This window comes from Podarcis tiliguerta (genome assembly GCF_965153285.1).
Source record: "Podarcis tiliguerta genome assembly, chromosome: 2".
Taxonomy (NCBI): Eukaryota; Metazoa; Chordata; class Lepidosauria; order Squamata; family Lacertidae; genus Podarcis; species Podarcis tiliguerta.
The window spans coordinates 47,625,760-47,649,776 of NC_139535.1; the positions used below are offsets into that span (position 1 = coordinate 47,625,760).

The 24,017-nt window shown below is 40.9% G+C and overlaps 1 protein-coding gene across 1 annotated transcript in view; it reads right to left on the minus strand.

The window, feature by feature from the left end:
• SLC6A11 (solute carrier family 6 member 11) overlaps nt 1-24,017 on the minus strand; it is a 96,203-nt gene that overhangs the window by 43,953 nt on the left and 28,233 nt on the right. Inside the window, exons 6-7 of the mRNA XM_083429176.1 lie at nt 18,957-19,089; nt 6,050-6,184 (exon numbers count right to left, since the gene is read on the minus strand). Coding sequence (XP_083285302.1) covers nt 6,050-6,184; nt 18,957-19,089 — 268 coding nt within the window. The remainder of the gene's footprint in view (nt 1-6,049; nt 6,185-18,956; nt 19,090-24,017) is intronic.

Genomic DNA, 24,017 nt, shown 5'->3' on the forward strand with positions numbered 1-24,017 from the left:
ACCTGCTAAAGGGCAGGAAACTACAAGAAGGAAACAGCTGGAGGAAATGACTTGCTGTTTTGGTTGTCTCTATACTAACCCACAGAGTATGGGAAACAAGTAAGAGGAATTGCTCTTAATATAGAATGGCAAATATGACCTAATAGGCATTACTGAAACCTGGTGGGATGCCCTCTTCTCCTGTCATCTATGCTGCTGTATGAGGCCTCTGGAAGAGGAAGGGGCTCCAAGTCAGATGATTTCCAGGAAGGCTTTAGCACTACCATGTTAAGCACCGCCTTAAGGTCTGGTGAGAGCAAGAGAGGGAAAGATACCAGAGCAGACCAACAGTATCTTTTATCCCCTAGTAACATCATGTCTCCATTTCTTCTTTCTTCCAAGCTGGCTTCTAGGAAATATGTGTGGCTTCTATGTTTTACTGATTATGCATTTCACACACTCACAGAACAGAGGCACTCTCAGGCCCTGGTTTCTCTGTGTCTAGGGATGTCAGAAAATTCCAGGCTAAACAGAAAGACATATGGAAATTCCACCTGCATGTTCACTTAGTGTTCAGGACCGGAATTGAAGAGATTGCAATCCACATTCATCCACAGCAGGGTTTGGTTTTCTTTTAAGTCCATAAATTATACATAATTAATGTCACACTTTTTGACATGTCACTTCGCTTGATGTTTCCTCAGACTGCTACAATGAAGATCAATAGAGGTTTAGAACCCTGTGGTGAGATGGCTAATTGATGAGTGGCTAGCTGCTTCATTTACTTTGAAAGAGAACACACGGGGGGAGTGAATAATGCAAGGTATTTGTTTTTGGCTGATAAAGGGGCTGCCAAGGTGTGAGAAAGTCACTGATGTATACAGGTGACTCTTTGCTTTTCATATTTCTGAAATGCGGTGTGTTGCCAAAGGCGGTCTATATGCACTGCAGTCCTAACCATGCCTATTCAGAAGAAAATCCCACTGAATTCAGTGAGGCTTACTCACCAGTAAGTGGGGTTAGAATTTCAGCCTTAATTTACTTCCTATTATGAATTTTTAAAAAACAACAATGGAATACATAGCTCATTATTTCTCTTTTCAGGTGGAAAGTAGTGGTGTCTCTTGCTACCTGTGAATTTTATCTGTGCTCCTCCATTAGTTCCAAACTCTTTGGAAAAGTGGGGAGAACTGTCTGGATTTAACCATTTTTACCACACCAGAGAGCCTCGAATCCCCATGACGGTGTGAGCTCCCATTGCTCGGTCCTTGCTCCTGCCCACCTAGCAGTTCGAAAGCACGAAGTCCAGGTAGATAAATAGGTACCGCTCCAGTGGTACGTTTCCGTGCGCTGCTCTGGTTCACCAGAAGTGGCTTAGTCATGCTGGCCACATGACCCAGAAGCTGTACGCCGGCTTTCTCGGCCAGTAAAGCGAGATGAGCACTGCAACCCCAGCGTCGTCCGCGACTGCACCTAACTGTCAGGGGTCCCTTTACCTTTACCACACCAATTATGTATTTTTAAAGTAAAATTAAGTTTACAATTTCTTTACTTCTCCAACCCCCTGCTACAGTTATATTGCCTTATAATGAAACTGTCCCTCCCTGATGCCTGAGGAAGGTGAATGAGACAGGATGACAGATTTATACTGAATTGTGAAATCAAGGTAGCGAGAGTGGCTTCCATCCTAACCCCACCCATCTGAAGTAAGCTTCTCTGACCTCCAATGGGACTTGCTTCTGAATAGACATGGTTAGGTTTGTAGCCATAGATGGCTTTGTGATGAGTGATGCCACAAGGCTCTTGGTTGTGTTTGCCTCTCTGGAAATTCACTAAACTTTGAAAGGGAATATACTGGGAAGGCAACTGAACTGTAAATTATAGTGTAATACAGCTATATTTCACAATAAAAGGATGCAGACCATAGCAAACAGCAGGATGGATAGCTATGTAATGGGTGGAAATGGAATGGCGGCAGAACAAAACCAGCTCGCTTTACAGTGAACAAGCGACACAATGGACACTACTAATTTCATACTTCCCTACCTGTGTCCCCTGAATATCTGCTTCAGAGTGTTGGGGAACCTCTAGAACAGTATGAGAAATGGCCTAGGTGTGTGTGTGTGGGGGGGGGTGACTCTAGCAGAAAAAGAAATATGTGAAAACCATTCCCCACACTTCTGTAAACCAAAGCTTCCAAAGGATCCATTTCCCTTCATGGAAAGGCCTCTTCTTTCCTTTATAGAAGGGAACCCTTTTGATCCAGTGTGTTCATATCTCTATACCAGCAAGGAAGGAATATGCAATCATAGCAAGGATTAAAGTGCAGGTAGGGTGCAGGTAGGATTCTGTTACAAATTGAGAATAATTATGTAGAATTGTCTCAGGCTGTAAACAGGAAAGAGATATGAAAGTCCAGAGATTCCAATTTTTGTACCTTTTATAAAAAAAGTACGTGCAAACCATATTAGTTTTATTTCAGTGAAGTGTGTATAGCCTTATAATCTTGCTGGTGACTGTAATGGTGGAAGTTGTGGCAATCTGATATCCAAAAACTGAATGCTTTCTAGTATGGTACAGAAATGCATTAGTTAATTTACTGTCTTAACTATATAGCAACCCTCATGAAAAGTTCACTCCATGTCATTTAACCCCCCCCCTTAACAAGTTTATGTCTCTGAAATGGTATATAATATGAGGGCAGGATAAGCTTGTTTGGGTCACTGTGAAATGTTGCTTGGACTCTGAAAAAACTTTTTACTGTTTTGCATTGTTTTTTAAATCTGTTTCACCTTTCCTCAAAAGGTTCAAGGCTGTTAACAAGAAACGACCATAGCAATAATGACAGTAAAAGCAGAAAAGCAAAAGCACTATCTGTCCATAAAACTCTAACAAAAAAATGGTCCACACTAGACTGTCAGCCAATTAAACCATGTTTAGTTTGTACAGCATGTGCCTTTTAACCAATTAATTGAACAACAAATTATATTTAATTAAAAATCCATATTACCAAAATCTCAATAGAATGATGTCTTTGAGACCCTGGAATAACTGTAAGGTAACTCACAAAAGCTACCTCCTCATTCTTTGAAGAATGGCAATCTTGAATAGTTTCTTTTCCAACACAGTAAAAAAATAGCCTCAAAAATCCAAGGTTGCCCTTTACTCATAGCCCAACCAATTAAAACTTGCCCTCGCCAATTAAAACAGACCTCCATCAATTAATAAATGAAAGCTTGAGTTGATTAATCTAACACTGAAACCAATTAAAACTGACAGCCCTCCTGTATACCCAAAAATAAAAATAAAAATAGCAAATTCCCAAAGCTTCTACCCTAGCGCTTCTGAAACTGCTAAGATACATAATTTGGCAAAATAAAGTTACTAATGTAATTAGCCGATGCTTAAATGTAGGTCTGATGCTGACTTTAAAAGTAAACAAAAATTGTGATAAAGATTTCAAATGCAACCCTCCTTTTCAAGGTCCTATATCAGAATATGTGGAAGAAGAGAAATAGTGAGACATGCAAAGGGGATTTGAAAAAAGTCCTGCTTTTCAAAAGTTCTCACTGCTTGAACAAGAGAATGATTCATACAAATACTTAAAACACAGGATCATATCTAGCAAGAGTTTGCCAAATGAAATTTGTACATTTTAACAACTTCAGAAGTACTAGAAGAAAAGTTTGGGGGAATTGCTATATTACCTTAAAATGTACTTTCACTGTTTATTTTATTAATTGTTTATTTCAGAGTTGTCTATACCTCCCTTTGCCAGGAAGCCCTAGGATGGTTTACATAAATAACAACAGAAAACAATGCAACAGAAACAAATTTAGGACCCTATCACAGAGAAAAAGGGGGGAAATAGCATTAAATTATTCACCAATTCCATACAAATCCAATTATTAAAAAAATCTTACACCACCATTCCTCCCAAAACCTTTCGAAAGAGGAGTTGCCACTAGACTCAGGCAGCTACTTTAAGAAATGAAGACTGACAAACACCTCTATTATTTATTTGACTCCATCTAATTCCACCATAAACTTTATGTTTGATGAAGTCTTACAGTTCTTAAGACATCGGCCTTGATAAAATAAATCACTTTCAATGGCCTTCACTTCCCGGCTCCCTTTTAAGTCCTTTTCTGACAAGTGGTGGAAAGTATACCAAATGCTCAGTTGTTGAATGGAATCCAGAATCTACTAATAAGCAAGTGCTTTGTAACTAAAACCCAAAGCCCAGCATCCCTTTCTTTTCAGAGTGCTGCTTTTCTGCCCAAAGAGTCCTATCTCCATGATTTCAAAAGCAAGCATCCACACAGGATGTACTTTGCCAAATCCAAATTAGAAACGTATCCTCAGGTTTACACCAATTAAAGCCTCTTCCGGGGGCTTTAAACAGTATGTTAGGTATTGCCCTCTGTGCTTTTGTGCAGAATCTGACCCAGCCAGAATCCTATCTGAGTGGATCCTTGTGTCCACACAATCAAGCCCCTCACCTGAATATCAACAGATAAAAAGTGCAGTTTCCCAACAATGGTTCTATCACTTTTTGGAATGCCTGCTACAAATTGCCTGGGACGACACAGGCTGTTTTTCATGACGGCTGAAGTTACTTTGTTAAGCCTGCCCTAGAAATTATATAGTTAGGTTGTTGTTTTCAAATCACAGCTTTGTATTTTCTCTCCACTGTTTTATACTGTTTTAAATAAGTCTGCTCTTTTATTCTGAATGCTGGAGTTGATTAAGTTTTTGTCTTGCTACAGATTGTAACCTCACCCACTGTGCCTAACCATTCACTGAGACTACAATATGAATTACTTATTGGACTCTGGCTGCCTATAATCATAGCTGTCAACGTTTCCCTTTTTTTAAGGGAAATTCCCTTATTCCGAATAGGATTCCTCGCAAGAAAAGGGAAAAGTTGACAGCTATGCCTATAATCAAGATGGGAGTGCTAACACAGTTCCCCCACCCAACCACCCACAAACATCACAAGTCTCGTTGTTGTTTTGCCCAGATCTAGATAAAATAGAGTGAAAGAGCTACCCAGGACTTATTAACAAGTAAAGCAGGCACAGGCAAACTCCAGGCCTCCAGACGTTTTGGACTACAACTCCCATCATCCCTGACCATTGGTCCTGTTAGCTAGGGATGATGGGAATTGTAGTCCCAAACATCTGCTGGGCCGGAGTTTGCCCATGCCTGAAGTAAAGTGTCTCTAAACCTGTTCTGCATTGAAATAAAGGTGGTGTGGATGCTTCCATTTGTCACATACTAATTTTAGAATAGTGTGTGTGTGTGTGTGATTCTTTTCCTAAATAGGGAAACTATTGACATTTAGAGTGGTCTAAATAATGTGGTTGCTTGACTATCAGATGCATATTGGATCGTGCCCACAACATCCGTGCTGTCAAGCAGCACATCTCTATTGCAGGAGTAGGGAACCTGTAGCCTTCCATCCAGTTGCTGTTGGACCCCCATCATCCCTGAACATTGGCTATGCTGACAGGGGCTGATGGGAGATAAAGCTGCAGCTACTGATGGGGCCATGGAGTAGCCACCCAAGATTTAAACCAATTTGCTTGAAAAAGTAAAGAAATATAATACGGCAACAGTTGTTCCAGAAATGAAAGAAGTGAGTCTTGCTTTTAAGAAAATATACATAGGATTTCTCTGTAAATTTCATTAATATGCCAAGCAGTACAATCTGATATGCTAATTAAGTTATGAATGATACATTTTATGGCATTGAAGCAGTAAAACAAGTGTTGGTTTGATAACAGAGTATGTATCAAACATCTCTCCCAAATTCACCCCTCTCCCCAGAAAAAATTAAAGGATATGGTATTCTTTTCAAAATTCCTGAATTTTTTTCATCTCTAGGTACAATTAAGTTAAACACAGCACAAATGTTTCCAAACTGGCTTTGCTTACTTAACATCTAGTTGAAACTATAGGGATTCACCCCTTGTTTCAACCTGAAATAAAAACACAGAAGACAAACGTTTGGGGACATGATGGAAAACAACAATGCACTGAATGTTTACATTTCATTAGCTCCTACCTGTGGGTCAGAAAGTCGCGATAGGTCAGGGTACAAGTAGAATTTTATCCCTTCAGCTGCCCCAGGTAGTGTTACTCCTCGAACCAGCAGTACCAAGAGCATGATGTAAGGGAATGTAGCTGTTACATATACAACCTATGAAGAACAAGTGGGAGAAAACACATTATTTTAGCAACAAAAAGTTACATGTAAAATAATGTACTCAGCTGCAGTTCATAAATGGAGGATAATATTATGTATGCTTACTAATCCAGATGTCTATCAGGAGATCAACAGCAGGCGGGGTATATTGCCTATATGTCCTGCTTGTGGACTTCCCATAGGCTGCTGGTTGGCCCTGTGGAAACGTGTTGGACTAGATAGGCCTTTAGTCTGATCTAGCAGGGTTCTTCTTATGTAATTTTCTTATGTTCATGATGACTCAGTGTATAATAGAATCATAGAATTGTAGAGTTGGAAGGGACCCTGAAGTTCATCTAGTCCAACCCATATAGTGCAGGAATTCTGCCCACAGTCATCCCTGGTTGGTTGAACCACCAACCTTCTGGTTAACAGCCAGATGCACTGACCCACTGTGCTCTCTGGGCAATGGAAGGCTTGTAGCTAGACTTTAGTTGCCAGGGAACTGGATCTGGAGAGCTTGGTTCAAATCAATGAAGCTGTCTTATACTGTCAAACGATTGATATATCCAGCTCAGTATTGAGCTGACTGGCAGCAGCTCTTCAGGGTTTCATACAAAACTTATTCATACTCTGACCTGGAGATGCTGGGTATTAAACTGAAACCTTCTATATCCAAAGCATGAACTACCACTATCCCAAAATTGGCCTTGGCAGGCCTTTGTCAACCTGGTACCCTCCAGATGTTTGGAGTACAATCTCCATCAGTCCCAGCTGACTCAAGCTGATGGGAGGTGTAGGCCAAAACATCTGGAAGATATTGTGTTGACAAAGGCTGATCTAAGGAGAGGAAGTTCCAAAGCCTTGGTGTAGCAACCGAGAAGGCAGTTAAGTTGGACACCAGGTCCACATATAGATTCAGGAGTATTATCAGACTCTGAACCAAAAGTTTCAAGGGAAATAGTACCCACCCAAGATAGGCTGAACTCCAATTTTCAGATCAATTCTACTCATCTACATCAACTTTGTCTTGCCTGGAAAGACAGGCATTTGCTTCCATCTAGTCCAGAGGTTCCCAACTGCAGGTCTGTGAACCCCAAAGGGTTTGCATAACCCACCCAGGGGTCTGTGGCACCATTCACATAACAAAAACTACTACAGAGATACCAAAATTTTCAAAAGTAGGGGTCCATGCCTTGGTTTTTGAAAAATAGGGGGTCCACAGTACTAAGCTAGTTGGGAACCACCAATCTAGTCCATTACTAAGTTCAAACATCAGCTTAGCTCCTCAAAAGCCACCCTAAAATGATAGGGAAAGGAGAAGCAGAGTTGAATGTTATCAACATATTGATGCTACGACACACCATATCCATGGATGGTTCCCCCCATAGTTTTTGGTAGATGTTAAACTTCTTGTGGGGACAGGATGGACCCTGAGGAACCCCACAGACCCAAGCATGCCTCTGAATAACTATTGCTGTAAATCAAAATCAAAAGTGTGGAGAATGCTGTTGCACCCAGGTTTCATTTAGGCAGCTAGTTGTCTGCAAGAACAGGATGCTTGACTAGATGGGACTTTGGCTTGTTCAGCAGGAGTATTCTAATTTACCTAAGAGACCCTCACAACCACTGCTAGAAACTGCCCCTTCAAGAAGGACTGGAGCCAGATTGAAGCAGTGCATCCCAGTCTAATCTGTGGTCAAGAAGAATATGGTAGTCAATGGTATCAAAAGCTACTGGAAGAACCAGTTGAATCTATAGGGACACATTTCTCCCTGTCCAGTTTTTGGCATATAAATTTCACTACAGCGACCAAGCCCATTACATAATCAGGCCCAGATTAAGATGGAACCAACTAATCCTTATTTGGAAAATTCAAGATGAGGCACCATTACTGTACAGCTAAAATATCATGCACACATATGTATCAATCATACTTCAATAAGGTATAAGTAGAAAGAGTTAACCTAAGATTTAACTCAGAAAAATAGCTAAAAGTGATTACAGAAAAGCAAAAATAATTTTTGACATGGATGCATTTATGCCTGGGCAAAATTTTAAATAGGAAGTTGATGGGCACAGGTTTCAGCAGGAAATATGGTTAGATCAGGGTACAGTTAGAAATCCAGAACCAAACAGGAGTCTATATGTACCGATGAAGAGTAAAAGATTAAGCAATACGTTCTTGTCTAGAAATGGGAAAACAGAGAAAAATGTTAGGGATTAGGGAAGTAAGAATTATGATTCAAATTGAGAAGGCACTCTGCATGTGTCCAGAATATATAAACACCAATGAGAATACTGGCATGCCCATCGTTATCATATATGGAAACCCAAAAACCGTATAAAAGAGGTTGGGAAGTTAAGCTTGGGATGGAATTTTAGCTTGGACTCTGGTGGCCCATTATGTTACATTAATGTTAGCGAACTCTGTTGGACTGTGCTGATGGGCCACCTCCACAAGTAGACTGACATGTCTTTGGAAGTGTAAGAAACTATTTGCTTTGTTGGAAGCTGTGTATGTCTGTGTGCGCAGATTCAATTTTTTAAAAATTGTTAAACTTGCAATTCAGTTATGTTGACTCTACAATATTGAGTTCATTGGATAAATAAATCCCCAAAGCCAGGAAAGTAAAAACAGTAAGACAGTTGTAGGGTACCTCCAGCCTTATAAAATTTTCACACATCTCTTTCAGTCTTGCTGCAATTATGCTATCCTTCAAGGGAGCATTTGCCACCCTCATTACCCACTTGATGCTTCTTCCTTTGGCTGCTCTCATCAGCCAGGAAGGGCAAGGGTGGAGGAGTATACCAGTGGTTGGTCTCACACCTCCAAAAATCCCATCTACATCCTTCATAAACTATCCAAAACAAAAGGTCAAGCCATTTCCACAGCTGCATTAACTGTGGTATCCCAAGCAAAATGATTACAAGTTGTATATATTTGCACTGAATTTTTCTTCTACTCATCCATAAATCAAACACAAGAAAGCTCAAGGCTAAATTTAGACTGCAAATAAAGCTGCATTTATATAAACAGAAGCAAATGTATAAACAAAGAACTTTCATTGAAGTGTTGTAAAGTTAGAATGTTAAATATGGAAGAGTCTTTATGCACCCTGTCTTCCGGCAGCACATTCATGCACCCTTAAATTATTAGTATTATATTTATACCCCACCTTTTTCCCTGACAGGGACTGTAAGTGGCTTACAGATAAAATACGAACAGCTTAAAAACATACAGGGAATTTAAAAAAATAATAATAATTGAATTGTAACTATATATAGATATAAAAAATTAAAAACATAACAATAAAACAATAAAAACAGCACTGCACCAGCCCTTTCATTAAAATTCCCAAAAGCTGGTTGGAATAAAAAGGCCTTCATCTGCTGGCAGAAGGCACACACTAACTGCACTCCTGGCTACTGCAGAGACTTGGGCATCCATGCTCAGGGCTGAACCCAGGAGCAGGCCCAAACTGTGGACCAGTGTCTTCACGGGGAGTGTTGGCCCATGCAGCACAGGTTGAATCCCTCTTCCCTGTTTTACCTTCTGACTGACCAAGAGCACCTCTGTCTTGCCATTTGTTCACCCTCATCCAGTCCATTACTGATGTCAGACAGCAGTTTAGAATTGAGAAGAGCTTCCATGGATTTAGGTGGAAAGGAGAAACAGAGCTGGGTGTTCTCAGCATAATGGTGACACTAAACCCGGAAACTTCAGACAACTCCTCCCAGCAGTTTCATATAAATGTTAAATAGCATGGGGGACAGAAAAGAACTCTGAGGGACCCCACAGGTCAACAGCAAAGACATTAAACAGGAGTCCCCAGCACCATCTTCTGGGTTCACCCCTCCAAGGAGAAACACAGCCACTGTCTCATCCCAAGTCCCACCCCAGCAAGGCAGTCCAGAAGGATACCATGGTCTATGCTATTGAAAGCTTCCGAAATGTCCAGCAGAACCTACAGGACACACTTCCCCTGTCCCACTCCCCCAAGGTGACCAAAGCCATCTCTGTCCCATAACCAAGCCTGAAACCACATTGAAATGGATCTCAACCAGTCCCCCGATGGCCTTCTTGATGAGCCTGTAAAAGCAAGGCTCTAGTATACCTATGGTAGCTCTCATATTTCCAAGGATCTTGCCCACATCCTTGAGCCCATATCCAGCAAGCAGAGGCCAAAGTTTAAATTCACTGGACCTGTATCAACTATAGTGTCCAAGTCAGAAAGGACTGATTTTGTCAGCGAAGTGCTAAGCCGAGTGTTCATAGCAGGCTGCCAAGTGGTCTAAATTCTCTCCTGAGCCACAGAAGACCCATGAAGACTTGAAAGAGCTCTGCTGGACAGCTCCTTGCTGATGCAATGGAGACGGGTGGGGGGGGTAATTTTGCTTCCTACACTGCCACAAAACAGATCTTCAAATAGGCCCCAACCTGTGTTCAGCCTGATTCATTCCGAGCTTTCTGCCAATGTTGCTCTAGTCGCAATCTCACGTGTTTCATCATCACTAGCTCTATAGAGGACCAAGGGGTTGGATTGACTCCGCTCCATGAGAGGAGATGCCTCAGGAGCCACTCCAAAGGCTGAGTGGTTTTGTGGAAATGTAGAGAATTTTTCCTGGGAGTGAAATGGATGATCGCCCATGTAATTGCCCTCCAGCCTTGCATGGGGATGGTAGAATGGATCAAAGGTTTGGACTTGCAGTATCAATTAAACAGTTCATTTAGATTAGTCTGCACTGCAGGATATCCTGGTAATATTTTGGGTGTATTGGCTCCCATTTTGTTGTTGTTGTTTAGTCGTTTAGTCGTGTCCGACTCTTCATGACCCCATGGACCAGAGCACACCAGACACTTCTGTCTTCCACTGCCTCCCACAGTATAGTCAAACTCATACTGGTAGCTTCGAGAACACTATCCAACCATCTCGTCCTCTGTCGTCCCCTTCTCCTTGTGCCCTCCATCTTTCCCAACATCAGGGTCTTTTCCAGGGAGTCTTCTCTTCTCATGAGGTGGCCAATGTATTGGAGCCTCAGCTTCACGATCTGTCCTTCCAGTGAGCACTCAGGGCTGATTTCCTTCAGAATGGATAGGTTTGATCTTCTTGCAGTCCATGGGACTCTCAAGAGTGTCCGCCAGCACCATAATTCAAAAGCATCAATTCTTCGGCGATCAGCCTTCTTTATGGTCCAGCTCTCACTTCCATACATCACTACTGGGAAAACCATAGCTTTAACTATACGGACCTTTGTTGGCAAGGTGATGTCTCTGCTTTTTAAGATGCTGTCTAGGTTTGTCATTGCTTTGGCTCCCATTTACAATACATTAAATTTGAGTCACGCATACTACACATTAACATTCAGTGTTGTACTATCCCCATCCTTAAATACAACTTCTGCCCTTTGATTCCCCACTTAATGACCTGGAACCTTATGTTAACTTGTACCGTCATTATGGAGCTTTGTTGCTCTTATTATTACTGGGTACATCTCAAAAAGCATTGCAAGCTTCCTGTACTTTTTCTTTTCTTTTCTCCAACATGTCAAACTTCTCTGAATAAAACAAGGACAACATCGTTTCTAATTACACTAGATCCTGTTTTAATTGCCTCTAATTGCCTAGTGTATTAATTTGCATACCAATGCTCAAAATAGTTCCTCCACATCACTGCTATGCCCCAGCAATGTCAGTGTGCTGAGAAAACAAAACAAATATCTAGCCTATCTGTTTGGACTGCAAGTTTGAGTCATTACATAAACTGAGACTTCTGATCAGAAAATCACAGTATATACAGTTTGCAATGCAGCAAGCTTAACTCTGGAGAGCCAGTACAGAAGTAAGGCAAACCTCAGGAGGAACAATACAGTTTATCTTTAACCTGTTGAGACAGAATAGGAAGCACTCAGCATGGCGAATTTAGCTGGAAAAGTTAAAAATAGATTTCCCAGGCTGCTGCTACAACACAGCATGTCAGTTTAATGTTCACACACTATATCACCACAACTTCAAGATGAATCAGAAAAAAGAGTTGGCTGTAGTGAACCTTACTCCTTTGCTTAACTTGTATTGTGCGTATACCATGTTATTTGTTAGCCAATCAAGATTTTTTGCAAAAATGGGCCCCTCCAGACTGATATTTTATTGGAGGTATATTCTGCTAAATGTTCTTGACACAATAACAGTGCATTAGTGGTGGTTTAATTCTGCTTTATTAGTTGTTCCATGCTGCTACCCCAAATGCTGCCACATTATTGCTGTCCAGTGGGGCTATACATGAGACAAAAAAAAAAAAAAAAGCCGGAGTATTTGCGATATAAGAAGCTACAGGATTTCAGCAGGGATATGCACCGACTGGAAACAAAACATTATAACCACCCCAAAACGTTTGTAGGGGCAAACAGTACTGACAAATGACAAATGACAATCCCAGTAACATAAAGTGCATGAATCATCATGAATGTGCAAAGAAAAGGATGTCTGGAGGCTCCCAGTCCCTTACACTGAGGCTTTTCTCACTGCAGTTTAACAATTATGGTTGCATTTTGGTTTAATGTTTTACAACTGCCATGAGAACTTTGCCCAGATTTACTGAAACACATTTTGCTTTCCTCAAGATTCTTTGAACGTTTGCCTGACTAGAAATCTCCATACTCATTTAGAAATTCTGCTTAAATCTAAATTTAGTGGCACCTGAGGGGATGTTTGGACACATACCAACACACACATGCACATGAGTTTTTACTAGTGTTATTTAAATTATTTATTCCTTCCACTGGGATTCTTCAGATGCTTGACCTGTGCAATGACTTAAAAAATATTTTATGTGAAATTAAGAGGGGATTCAACAACAGGAAAAAACAATGTTTAAAATGTATGAGTGAATGGAATCAGTTATGAAGACTGATATTCATCTCAATTATCAGATTTGGGATTACATTAAAGGCTGCACAATTGCCATTAAAGTTTTAACGTAATTTCAAAATGAGGCTGGGTTTTTGGATTTTTATTTTTAGCCTTAGATGCAAAAAGTCATTCAGCTATCTGCATAACTCTTTACAGAGTCAAATTGGCAAACTCAGATTGTCTGCAAAGGTTTTTCACTGCCACCCCTTTTTTATCTAAAGTGGCTAAAATGTGATTCTGCCTATATGAGAAAAAATTAACAATCTACACATACATTTTCATTTGTATGAGATTATGTGCACAATACAGATTGAATAAGTCAAGTCATAAATTATTAACACTGAAATAATCACTGTAGTTGTGCATAAAAATATTTGTCTTTTTATTTTATCAGTCATTTACTTACCTAGTATTATTAAGTCGCTTCCCTTTACTACCTTTTTAAAAATAGACAGGGTGGAGGAAAAATCAGAAGCTCTGATTGTAAGAAAAGAAAATATTAAATTCAGGCGATGAGGCCACTTGTATAACTGAGACTGAAAACTACCCTACGTTATCTCTCACATGGGAATGACCTTCTAGTTCCTTAATGTATGCATTGTCACAGCCCAAAAAAATCCTGCTTAATTTTTAGGGTGAAGCTGAATTCCTTTTCATGTCTATTAGACTGAAGCCTAATCTAGTCTCCGGTGCCAATTAAAGATATCTGCAACAGAAAACCACACGGGGTGAGGGATTAAATAGTTTGTTTTTATTACAATTCCATGCTGATTGCAGTTGCATGTGAAAGACTTCTGCAGCAAGCTGCTCTGAGATTTCCTTAAATCCTCACCAATGTGTTAAGAGAAGAAGAAGAAGAAAACATTTTTCAGTGTTTTAAAACTTCAGCGAGAAAAGGCAGGAAAGCCTAAAACTCTGCATGCATCTCATGAACGTTCTACTTTCCTCCTCTGAATACAGAGATCAATCTTGGGCTGCATGTTAAAGCCTCACTATGAAGGACTATTCTCTGCTATTACTTCAAGCTGAAACAAAAGACACTTCAGGAGATATAATCATTGCTGCCTAGTTCCCTTTCCTAAAGACTTACAATGGTCCCCAGTTCCTTTCTTTTTTCGCACATCTTTCTCTTTTATTTTCCTCTGCTGTCCCTTTACACTTTTTCTTTATGCCTCATTGAATCCATTAGACTCCTTATTCAGTCTACTATTGAAAAAAATAAATTTTCTGTGTGCAACTACTGACTGAGTCTTAACTGCTGGCAAGTACAGCTTAACTCCTTCTGATGAGATTACTTTAGAGTTAGAATGTGAAAGGTACACGGGCACTGTTCCTTAACTTTATGAACATGTGCACATGTTATGTTGGCTTAGCTTCACCCCTGCATGAGAGCTTTCTTATCCTCACTCTCCTCTAAACAAGCAAAAAAAAAAAATTGGTGATAAGTGACTGGCAAGTCTGCAGTAGCAGCAGGATGAACTGCCGGTTTCTGCATCTTACTCTCAGTGTTCCAACTGAATTTGTAATGTTATTGTCAGTTTGAGAATTTCAGTCAAAGGATGAATACACCACTGCCAGATGTTACTATCTCCAGAAATGAGCAATACATTCTGGCTCAAAACATTTCAGGATAAGAAAAATGGCAGAAATCCAAAGCATCTGGAAAGTCCACGTAGCAGGAGATGTGGCACAAAAACAATGTACTAGCTTGGTAATTCATGTAACTTCATAATTTCATAATTCTGGTCAGATGAAGAGCAGCCCCCCCCCAGCAGGATCTCACTAGAGCTCAGCTCCGGCACCTCTCAGGTGGGCACTATTTCCATTCTAAGAGGAAGAAGTTCATGGTGAGCTCCAGAACCTCTTTTTCTAGAAAAATAGCACTGATGAAAAGGGTTTAATATTAATGAATCTTTGACGATGTGCCTACAAAGAACCTGCCTTTTGGCATCTGATTTACTGAATGCTACCACCAATGTGCAGAATGTTTTATGTTCTGAGCCAGAAAATAGTTTTGGTGAAATGCTCCTTGATTTAATATGTTTTAGCATTATGAACTGTCTAGATTTATTAGCAAACCAAGTAGCTGTAAACTTTGGTGATGCACCTAGTACCCGCTGAGATCTCAGCTTGACCAACATGGTTTAGCAAGACATGAATATTATGTCCCAAAGGGCCCCAGTCAGCACCCAGCCTAACAGAGTGTGCACTCAAAAATAATCATCAGAATCCTCTGCAACAAGTAGATATTTCTTGGTCAGCGTGCAAAGGTTTTCGTGAAAGAAGAAAATGTGAAAAACTCTGCCAGACAACATCAGTAGACAGAATCAAATAGGGGAAGGCAAATTTTCACAGAGAATATTTTTTTGCAGTTCATATAATGACTCCTACCTTTCCAACTTTTTCAGTGATTGGTTGGAACTGCTTTAGGAAACAGTGTTAGCTGTCTTGAGAAGGCTAGCTAGTTCTGCCTACCAGTTGCTGGGAATACCAAATGGTAAAAAAGTAAAGGTAAAGGACCCCTGGATGGTTAAATCTACTCAAAGGTGACTATGGGGTGTGGCGCTCATCTCACTTTTCAGGCTGAGGGTGACGGCGTTTGTCTACAGACAATTTTCCAGGTCATATGATCAGCATGACTAAACTGTTTCCGGCACAACGGGACACCGTGGCGAGTGCTAGTGCATGGAAATGCTGTTTACCTTCCCGCCACAGTGATACCTATTTATCGACTTGTACTGGTATACTTTCAAACTGCTAGGTTGGCAAAAACAGGGAGAGAGCAATAGGAGCTCACCCCGTCACGTGGATTTGAAACACTGACCTTCTGACTGGCAAGCCCAAGAGGCTCAGTGGTTTAGACTACAGCACCACCCATGTTTCTATACCAAATGGAGATAGTGCTATTGTACTCAGGTACTGCTCATTAGTTTCCTAAAGGCATCTGGTTGGCCAGTATGAGAACAAGATGCTGAACTAGATAGGCCTCTAGCCTGATCAAGCAGCCACTTATGTTCTTAAACTTCTGTGATTCAATAAGGCATACCATAGCTATGTACTTTAACACATACTAATCACATACACACACCACAGCACTTATGAGCTTCATTGGAAAGTACAGCAATGGAATTTTGAACAATTTGCTACTTTTCAGTAAGCAAAAGTTACCTTTTCCATTCCCACTGATTTTGTATTCTAGTACAACTATATGTAAGGAGAATCTGTTGACTCTGAACAATGCAAAAGCAAGATTAGGTTACAATTTCATGTTTTGAAGCTTTTTTCACATCAGTAAACCATAATGATGGTATTTCAAAAGGCCAATTTACAGATGAGTTTCTTACAGAGCTAGCAACACTGTGCAATGGTCATTTGATTGTTCAAATACTTATGATAAGCATCTCCCAACTATATCTCAATGAAGGCTTAACACTACTCTGACAGCACAATAAAATGATTCCTCCATTGCAGAATCATGGCAAGTTTGGTTGTATGGCGTAGTATTTCAGGCTTTAATTGACGATTCATTTAAGTGGTTTCTTCAGAGAGTAATAAAGCATGTCCACTTCTCATATGCAATGCTAAGCTAAGGCTTTTGCTTCTCCTTGCTCCAGGCAGAACAAAGCAAAGCAGGAGCAACCAATAAGCTTGTACCAGCATAGCAAGCCCCCTTTCCTTTTTTACTGTGGCTCACTGTAATGTGTGAACCAGTCCAGTATTTGGTATACATTTTTTTTTAGCAAGAATAACCTTAGATCAGTCTTCTTCAAATTGGTCCCTCCACCTGTGATAGCCAGGGCGAATGGGAATTTTAGTCCAAAACATCTAGAAGACACTATGTTCAGGAAAGGTCACTTAGAAAGTAAGGATTCTAAGTGAAGTGGCCTTTTTTTTTTAAAACCTATTTATTAAAATGATGTATACCCTGTCCTTCAATCAAATTCCCAAAACTTATAAAATTTCAGATCCAAATAAACCAAGTTAAAAATAAACAAAAAATACACTAAAGCAGCAAAATATATAAGAGAAGTATGCACAAAGGTCCTATGCACACTTTCCTAAGTGTAAGCCCCACTGAATTCAATAGGGCTTACTACTGAGTAGACAAGCAACAGCTTGTACTGCAAATTAAATTAAAAGGCTTGACAAATTAATACTTCAATCACCTAGTATTCATAAAGTCCAGTGTACAAAACTTTCAGACCCAGACTATTACTGGGGGGGGGGGGTGTCAAACCAGTTCAGGCACTTTGGAATCCATTTTAAAAAGGCCACATTAATAATAATTTTATTTGAAATGTTAAAGTAACAAACAAATCCAAAAGGATGCCAGCATGATTAAAATAATGGATTTAAGGAGCTTGCAATTGTAAGTTGCTTTGAGACATTTTATATAATAAGCATCAATTAAACGCAATAAAAATAAAAGTGCCCCACATTGCCACGTTTCTCCCCACACTGCTCTCATGTAGATGTTGACACATATCAAACTATTTTGAAGCAAACATTTTGTGATATGTCACAGTCAGCTTTTCACAGAAAAGAAATTTCTGTGAGCGCACACACACAAGTCCTTCAGAAACCTTGAAGTAGGTATTTGGATATCACTGGGTGAGTAGGAGCACCGAGGATTCAGCAGTGTACAATGGCTTCCTGTGCTCAGAAGCAGGCTACCTTGTACTCAGAGCCAGCCAGCTTATGAGGCAGGATGAAGCAGCTGCCTCAGGTGGCACCCTTGTTCTCAGTTTTGCCACCAGTCTGCCCAGCCTCAATGGGCAGAGAGGGACCAGTAGCAAAGCTCTGCCGAACACCTCGCCATCTGCTGAGTCAATGAGAGGGGAGGCATTCCACCACCCAGCTTTGCCACTGAGATATTTTCTCCCCACTCCAATTTGCTGCTGGGTGAGTGAAGGGAATCCAGAATTGATCTCTCTCCTCTGCCACCTGGTGGGGAAGACTCTGCAACAACTTCTTGAGGAGAAACTCTTGAGGAGAAACTCATCATTGGGGTAGGAGTGAGGTGTTTCACCTCAGGTGCCCAAATGCCGCAGACTACCCCTGCTTGTACTTGGGGAAAAGCACATGGGTTTTGTTAAGGATCTTAACTGCATTGAGATGCAGCAGGGAAAAAACGGTATTATAATTTGCTGGCTTTGAATCTGTGAAATTCACTGTACTGCGGGTAAATATTCATTTCTGCATTAACAGAAGTGTCAAGAATAGTGTTTCTAAATAAATGCTGTCTAAATTCTGTGAACACAATAAACTTAACAATTTCATAGCAAATCACAGCCCTATCGACTTACATTTACATGATTTCTGTAGCTGGCCTCATCTTGTGTATTTACCAAAACAGTACTGTACATAAATTTCTCATTCCTTTCTACTGATTAGATGAGCTTGCCTTTCCAGAAATCTTAAGCTGTTTTGCAAAAGACAAGTTTCATATATGTGAAAGATACTGCTATTGTTTGTTTATTCATACTAACAGTGTGAAGTTATACACATCTGCTCAGAAGTAAGCCCTTTTGGCTTTAATATAACTTACTCCCAGATAATAATGAATAGGCTTTCAGCCTAAATAATATTACAATTTCAATACAGTGGGTTGTATTGAAAGCTGTGGTAGCAGATGTCTGCTGGTGCAAAGGGACTTCCACATGCTTTCCTCTCCACACCAAAACCGGCTCTGGAGGGTCCCTCAGCCCCCTGGAGCTGATTTGGGGGGCACATGTTGCTGGAAGAGACAGGAGAGGAAGCAGCAGCTCTGTTGTGTCGTGGGAGGCCTTTTGTGCCAATGGGGCTGCAATGGTAGGATTCAGTCCAGTATGACAAGCTATCATGAGCTTACATAGTATATAGAACCATTACTTTTACCTTGCCAGTCGACTTGGTTCCTTTCCATATGCAAAAATAGCAAATAGTCCAGGCTGCCAAAAGACATAGTGCCAGCTCCCAGCGGAGATTCCCAATGTGTTCAATTCCATCAGATATGGCCAACACCCTGCGTCTGCACAAGAATGAAAGAAGCCATAAATTGCTGGAAACTTTTAATGAAGTCTACAGAAAGTTTGAAAGAAAGAGGGCAAAAGAATTGCTAGAAATCTATCAATGTGCTAAGCAAGGATCATTATCAATTATTATGATACCTTTCATATTGACTAGTGTTACAATTAGTATAACAACAAGGTAATTTGTAAAACTGCCAACTAAATGTGGAAAGTCACACGTGTCAAAAGTTGGTTCCCATTCATACAACAGCTTCATACACAAAGCACAAAAAGGCAACTGCTCCGTGACCACTTTTATGTGCAGTGCATACTCTGTAAACCAAGACAATTTGCTTGTGGTAGAAATTGTACCGTCAAACCAAAGGCAGCCTATTCCATTTAGCTGCTATCTTGATTCAAGTCTGGTATGCATTTACCAGACATACAATATATTCAGTAAAAAAGTAACCACGGTCTGGTCCCCACATTGGCCTGATATGTACCATGGAAACAATCCGGCTGGATCAAACACAATTCCAACATGACACACACAAAAATTTTTTTTAAGGCTTTAAGATGTTTTATTCTTGAATGTTGCCGAGGTTCACCAAAAAAAGGCTTGGCAGACCGCATGTGGACCACAGGCAGCATGTTGGATGACCCTATCATAGAGGAATGTTTTCATGTGGCGCCTAACAGTATGTAATGAAAGCACCAGGCAAGCCTCCCCCACTGCAGAAAAAAATCTACTCTTGTGTTGCCACCCTCCGAACCTCTTGTGGAGGAGCCACATGAAGAAGGGCCTCAGATGATGGTTGCAGGGTGCAGTTCAGTTCAAATGAGGAGAGGCAGTTCTCAAAATATTGTGGTCTTGAGCTGCTTAAGGCTTTATAGATCAAAACTAGCACCTTGAGTTGGGCCTGGAAACTGATTGGCAGCTAGTGCAGTGGTGCAAGGATTGGCATTATATGGTCAAACTATCTTGCCCTGGGGAGCAACCAAGCTGCCAAGTGTTGCACCAGCTGCAGAGGCAGCCCCACATATAACACATTGCAGTAATCTAATCCAGAGGTCAGCAGAGCTGAGGCTATCCCTGTACAGATGAGGTGCAGCTGGACCACCAGCCAAAGCTTAACCAAACCACCTGAGCCTCAAGCATTCTGTGACAGCAATTTCTTGAAGCCAAGCATGCAGGATGGATGGTAGGTGGGGGAGAAAGATAAAGGAATTCACCCACACGAGCTCTCCGCAAATTTCTGTACAGAGCCTACATGTGCAGAAATTGTATATTCAAGGATGGCAAAAGCCAGTTTCTACTTCTATCTCGTTTTGTAGTGCCATGCCTGTAGCCTGCAAAGCAGTGCCAGCAGAACCGTGGAGAACTCAAGGCACGGGACAGCCTGATTGGTACTTACCCTTATTCTGAATTTTTGCCGTTCCCCAACACATATTAAAAATCCACACATTAAAAATATCATAACATGTAACAATTTTTATATACCATATACATTAAGAAAACTCTCAAAGCAGTTTACAAAAGTATGTTTTTTTAAAAAAAAACAACCAATGGGTGCTACTCATATGTAACAGCTAGGTTACTATGAATAACCTGGATATAAGCATGCTAAACACCAGTCTCATCATTCCTTGAATATTAATACTTGTGCCTACCTACCAAATACATGCATTTCAATTTCACTTGATGAATATAATACACTGTAGTTTGCCCAAAACTTGCTTTGGCCTATGAGTCATGGACATTTCATCTTTGCTTGCAGCTTTGATTTAGAGAGGGTGCAGCTGGGTCAAGGCAAAGCAGAAAGGAACAACAAGTGAAGCAGAGAAAACAGAGCAGTATGCAGTTTTCCTCCATTGCCAGAATTAGGCTGCAATCAAAGATATGCTGCAGCCATGCGGAGAGAAACAGTTTACTTCTGTTTTGGAGAAACAGTTACTTTTATGATCAAACTAGGTAGTGCGGTAAGTTTTAAATTTGGTTTGTTCTAACAAGCCAGGATCATAAAGTGGTTTAAAGTTGGCTCATTTGGCCAAATCAGTTTGTGCACAAGTCCACACTCCTTGTGCTCACACTGTAGTGGTGTGGGTGTGGGTGTGTACACACAGATTTCATGCCTCCCACAGGGTACTCTCATATCATTGAATTATGCACATTTAATTCTTGCACTGTGCTCATTGTAAAACAGCTAGGCACATTTTACTAAAAGTTTTGGGTTAGGGTTTGGATGACCTATGTTAACTTGCTATCATACCTAGATGTACTACTGCCTGATGGCAGGGTACTTGTAAGCACATGGAATACTTGAACACTCTATGGGTTCTGTCTCTTTAATTCTGGCCTTTGTCCTCAAATACATGGTTTCCACTATTAATGCTGTCAGATTCTGCCCATTACTCCACCTGGCTCTGCTTCTCCCTCTCCTCTTGCATCCTGGCCAGGTATGACAATTTTGCTTTTCAAGAGCTGGCAACAGGAAACAGGAGGCATGGGCAGCAATATCAATGAGCAATGGCTGCAGTGTTAATAAGCAGAAGCAAATAATTAAATACTTTCCTGCAGGAACCTTGCCTCTTGATTATTTGATATTTATTTTTATTTGATATTGATTATTATAAATATTTGCTACCTGCCCTTCACACACACACACAAACACAAACACAATTCCCAATGTATGGTCTAAGAAGACAAAAAATATAATCATATCTAAAATAAAAAGCATAAAACACCTGTCCAAAGTAAAAGCAATACAGCATCAGATACAGAGAGAAAACTCACATTCAGTCATTTTCAAAGCCTAGGTGAAAAGATGCATCATAGCATGCTGCCAAAATGTGTACAATTTAAGTGCGCATCCAGACGGAGGAAGTTACAGATCTTGGGGACCTTTATGAAGAAGGTGCTTACACCTTCAACCACACTTTGAATCCCTGAGGGTGAACAGCTTCTAACAGAGCCCCCTCCCCCCATGGATACAGCTCCCAACTGGGATGAGTTGTGTAAGTGGAGTGGATCTTTCAGATATGTGAGACCCAAGTTGTTTAGGCTTCATATGCCAAAGGCAAACCTTAAATGGAAGCAAACAGGCAGCCAGTGCAGTTCTCCCATAATAGGAATTGCATGAGATCTCCCACTCACACTTGCATGTATTCAGCTGCATTCTGCTTCTAATTGCAGCTTCCAACCCATCTTCAAGGGAAGCACCACATATAATACATTGCAGTAATCCAGATGGAAGGTTACTTGGATACAATTGCATAGCCTTATCTTTCTGGTACAGTCCATAGCTGGTGAACCAGCTGCAACTGGAAATAGGGACTCATTGCCAAATATGGCCTCAAATGATAAAGCTGGACAAAGCTACTGATGTGCCCTTTCCAGGAAAGTGTGACCCAAGTAAGACAGACTTCCAGACTCAATAACCCAGACCACATAACCTTTCCATCTTGTCTGGATTCAGGTTCAATTTATTGACCCTCATGCAGTCCATTAATACATCCAAGCATTGGTCCAGAACCTGAACTGCCTCTCTTGATTCAGATGGAATGGAGATAGACCTGTGTATGATCAGCATGCTGATCACTCCAAATACCCTGATGACAGCTTCCTACAGCTTCATAAGGATGTTAAACTGGGTGGAAGATGGAGTATGGCAGGACAGAACAGATATATTTCCATGGTGCTGAACAGTGTCCTCCATTGTTTTGACTGGAACCAGCGGCCTAAGTAGCATAACCATGGTTCCTACCACACCCATGGCCAACTGTATCAAAAAACCAGGGAGAAGTTAAGGAGAATAAATAGGGTTGCACTCTTCCTGTCTCTCTCTTCCCCACCACAAGTCATCAACCAGTTTTGGTTCTAAATCTCAGCCTAAAGCCAAATTGAAATGAATCCAGATAATCCACCTTCTTCAAGCATGCCTACAGCTGTGTCACTGCTACCCTCTTGAGCACCTTGCCTATGGAGGGTATATTTACAACTGGGTGATATTTATTTGTTATTTAACAGTTCTGTGGCTGGTGAGATCCTCTTATGGAGGGAGCACTCTTTCAAGGCAGGTGGCAGCTCACCATCCCACAGTGAGGCATCATTAACCCAGCCTGTCAATTCCCTCGGCTGGTTTTTAATATGCCACAATGATCAAGAAGAGAGGAGGTACCTGGTTAGCTGATACAAGAAGGCTGTCCACATGCATCCCACAGATACAAGCAGCATCTCCACATCATCAACAACAATTTAAAAACTGATTCTCTGGAGAATAGCCTGCTGGATCAGGCCAATAGCCCATCTAGTCCAGCATCCTGTTCTCACAGTGATCAATCAGATATCTGTGAGGAACTAGGGAGGAGAACATGAGTATAAGAGCACTTTCCCCTCCCACAGTTTCCAGCAAGTATTACTGCCTCCAACTGTGGAGGTAGAGCACAGCCATCAAGGCTAGTAGCTATTGATAGCCCTCTCCTCCATGAATTTGTCTAATCCTCTTTTAAGGCCTCCAAGTTGGTGGTCATCACTGCCTCCCGGAGGAGTGAGTTCCATAGTTGCTGCGTGAAGAAGCGCTTCCTTTTATCTGTCCTAAATTTTCCAACATTCAGCTTCATTGGACGTCCATGAGTTCTAGTGTTATGAGACGGGGCGGGACGACAACTTTTCTCTATCACCTTCTCCATACTATGCATAATTTTATAATCTTCTATCATGTTGCCTTCATTAACCTTTTCTCTAAACTACAAAGTCCTTAATGCTGCAGCCTTTCTTTATAGGGGTGTTGCTTCATCCCATCCATTATTTTGGTGGCCCTTTTCTAAACATTTGCCAGCTCTGCAATATCCTTTTTGAGATTAAGTGACGCGGGTGGCACTGTGGTGCAAATCACTGAGCCTTGGGCTTGCCAATCAGAAGGTCGGCAGTTCTGTCCCAGCTCCTGCC